Genomic DNA, 3,796 nt, shown 5'->3' on the forward strand with positions numbered 1-3,796 from the left:
ATCAAGGTCTTTAAGATCGTTGGAAACTTTCCAGGCTAAGCTCTGCAGGAAAGTGGCCCTCCAGGAGCAGGATTGGACCCCTGGGTTAGGACTAGGTTTCAGAACTAACCAAATATGTTGATCCAGCAGCACAGTCTGACTGGCAAAATCACAGTCATCTTCAATTATGTTCAATACTCCTCTGAATGACACATGATTTTATTGTTTATAGTTCTTATATAAAGACTATTAATGTGACTCCTTCTTTATCTGTGTTTACATGTAAAGCAAAAAACAGTATGCATACGAGAATTGTACAAAATTTGTCTGTAACAGATGTCACTTTTCTGTCATTGTATGTTTTAAATTAAATAGTTCATGTATTCTTTGACTTCATTGAACATGTTTTATATGTTTATGTGATCTAAAAGTTAAAGCTTTGCTTGAACTTGACTAGTTTCATTATGGTCAAAAGCGGCATTAGTGTAACCTTTTTCATGCAGGTTATCATTACCGCTTTTGACATTCTCCTCCATTTTTATAACACCTTCCGTGTCTGGATGTTTCTCCCATGCCATGCCAAAGTCTCCCAAATCCTAAGAGAAGCAGAGAAAGGTTGAGTTTGCATTCAAAATACTAAAATCCACAGTCTAACTGATGCTCTTCACCTCTTTGTCTTCACTAAAGTCTGAGTGCCTGGATTTCTCAGAGCAGAAGCAGATGACATCCTTCATTGATCGAGTCAGTCCTGGCTTTATCTTTTTGGGATCCATTGGCCCTGTACGCATCAGAATGGCAGTTTTACAATACTTTCTCAACATCGAATCCTCCCTCATTTCAACAAGACCATTTATTGAATCAAAAACCGGTTCCTCCATAGAGCTTAAAGGGATAGTTTACCCAAAAATGAAAATTTTAATTAATGACAAAATTTTGATTTTGGGTGAGCTAACGCTTTAATGTTTCTGATGTCAGGGTGAATTTGTTAAGAGGATTGTCCAAAGTGCTGATCAACTTATACAAAGTGTTGAGCAACTTAATATAGCTGTATCCTTATTCACATAGTACAGTATGTCTTAAATAGTAAGCAAGGTAATATTAAGTTTGCTGTGCTCCAAAGGTTTTCTACACAGAACTTCTCCCACCTCCAACTGAAAATAACCACTGTCATTTCGACAGTGACTTGAAACGATGCTTTAAGTTGCAGTCAGAGTTGATCTATCTGCCCAAACGTTATTAGGCTAAATGCTGCATGTTAGCTTGCTTATTTTTTCTCAAGCGCATGATCTATAATATACTAACAAGAAACTATGCTTCTAACCACAAGTCAAGAGCTGTAGTTCCAAATACACAGTTTTTTTTGCCATGTTTTGTAAATGTTTAGTGGAACCATGGTTTTGGGAAACACTGAATCATTGATCTATGTTAGTAATGATGACGCAGCTTGCAACTGTTTTTGGTGCAAGAAACCTTGACTAACATTATATGTGTTTGAATAAATGTGTGTATGACCCCTTTAAAATAACTTTGTTTGATATTACAGTTCTCATGAGCTTTCGCGGTATGCATTGTCCCTTCAATGAGACCAGCAGTTCTTTTCATTTGTAGACAGTCTATAACTCGAAGTGTTTTGTTGCTGTCAGTGTGAGCTAATGAAATGTTGCTCTCACCCGTCAGCAGTGTGATGAGTAGACCTGCTGCTACAGTGCCAATAAAGCCCACTGCACTATAGTACAGATAGGACATGGAGTACCATGAATCAGCAAGCCAATACCTGAACACAAGACAGTGACACCTTGTAATGAAGGTGCATTACTACAGCATGATTACATTTGTCCTGTAAAAAAATATGTAAAAAATAAAAAAATAGGACTGTCTGTTGATTTTTGCATTATATTGTGAAAAGAAAAAAAAAGATTAATCAATTAATTTATTTCTTATAGATAAAAGGGCACTGACTGTCAGAAAACTGGACATTTTTACTCCTCTGTGGTCACTTTTATAGAACTTCCACTGAGTGCACTCTTGTACCCCATGAAATGGTTTGACAAACAATTTTCTTTCCACAAAAAAATGGGGTCTTAAATTAGTTTTAAAGTACTCTGTCTCCAGGAGAATGGTAGAAGCACATTGCACCTGTCAGAGCTGAGAGCGCTCGCAGTGACTGATGTCTGGTTGTATCCATCAGCTGTGAGGTTGAAGGTACAGCCTGCAGTGTTGAGTTCGAGTGGATGTGTGTTATTGCTTGGTGCTGGATAAATGAAAGCCCCAACACCGACCCAGAATGAGAGAGCGATGCCCACGATCAGACCCCCAACTGCCCCCTAAAGAGAAAGACCACAAATCACAGAGGATGTGAACTATATTAACATCGGTGATGAACAAATTAAAAATCTGTTAATGTTTTTACTTTTTTTGTCTGATCTTGAATATTATACACATTATAGTCCACATGCAAAGTGTTATATTGGTATTGGTATTCCTAATAGTGACATTATCTATACCCTTATATATATGTGTGTGTGTGTGTATGTGTGTGTGTGTGTGTGTGTGTGTGTGTGTTTTCTAAAGGGGATTTTTTTCAGGTAATTAGGAAAAAAAAATGCTTACAAATGAAACAAGCATTAGAAAATTTAAGCTTTTTGTCTTAAAAAAAATTATCTTGTTAATGTTGATTTACATATACTATATAATATTAGGCTATACTTTATTTTGATAGTCCACTTTAGACATTCTACTATCTATAAGTAACTTTGTAACTACATGTCAACTAATTTTCATTATTTTGTAACTACATGTCTACTAACTCTCAGTAGGGTAGGTTTAGGGTTAGTAGAATAAATTGAGATATAATATCTAAATTGCGACCTATGCTCTCAACGTCAAATGCAGAAATGCTAATTCATGCGTTTATGACCTCAAGGTTAGACTATTGTAATGCTTTACTGGGTGGTTGTTCTGCACGCTTGATCAACAAACTACAGTTGGTCCAAAATGCAGCAGCTAGAGTCCTTACTAGAACCAGGAAGTATGACCTTATTAGCCCGGTTCTGTCAACACTGCACTGGCTCCCTAGCAAACATTGTATAGATTTTAAAATCTTGTTAATTACTTATAAAGCCCTGAATGGCTTTGCTCCTCAATACTTGAGCGAGCTCTTATCACATTATAGTCCTCCACGTCCACTGCGTTCTCAAAACTCTGGCCGTTTGATAACACCTAGAATATCAAAATCGACTGCGGGCAGCAGATCCTTCTCCTATTTAGCACCCAAACTCTGGAACAATCTACCTAATACTGTTCGGGAGGCAGACACACTCTGTCAGTTTAAATCTAGATTAAAGGCACATTTCTTTAACCTGGTTTACACATAACACACTAATACACTTCTATTATTCAAATCCGTTAAAGGATTGTTAGGCTGCATTAATTAGATCAACCGGAACCGGGAACACTCCCCATAACACACAATGTACTCGTTACATTGTAAGAAGTATGGCATCTACACTAATATTTGTCTGTTTCTTTCTTATTCTGTTTCTCAGTCCATGTCTGGATCAGATGGTGGATCGGCATCAGGAGATGATGTCTGATCGTCGGTGGCGGCCGGGACACCTGGATGAGCCCCGGGGACATATCCCCAGTGAAGACCTCGACTTAAATACAATAAAACTAAAAATTAAAAAAAATAACTAAAAATATAATAAAATACATAACTACATAATACTATTATTGTTAGAAATTGCAACAATATAACAGATATAAATACATTTATACATTACCGTGGTTTTAACGGTAAAAGACTGTAAAAATGCCA

The 3,796-nt window shown here is 36.9% G+C and overlaps 1 protein-coding gene across 1 annotated transcript in view; it reads right to left on the minus strand.

The window, feature by feature from the left end:
* Positions 1 to 410: 410 nt before the first annotated feature.
* slc5a12 (solute carrier family 5 member 12) overlaps positions 411 to 3,796 on the minus strand; it is a gene marked incomplete at both ends in the record, with an annotated part of 18,850 nt that continues 15,464 nt past the window's right edge. Inside the window, 4 exons of the mRNA XM_079414405.1 lie at positions 411 to 575; positions 648 to 757; positions 1,650 to 1,753; positions 2,116 to 2,303. Coding sequence (XP_079270531.1) covers positions 411 to 575; positions 648 to 757; positions 1,650 to 1,753; positions 2,116 to 2,303 — 567 coding nt within the window. The remainder of the gene's footprint in view (positions 576 to 647; positions 758 to 1,649; positions 1,754 to 2,115; positions 2,304 to 3,796) is intronic.

The sequence above is a fragment of the Barbus barbus genome, assembly GCF_936440315.1.
Source record: "Barbus barbus genome assembly, chromosome: 50".
In the NCBI taxonomy this organism is placed as follows: domain Eukaryota; kingdom Metazoa; phylum Chordata; class Actinopteri; order Cypriniformes; family Cyprinidae; genus Barbus; species Barbus barbus.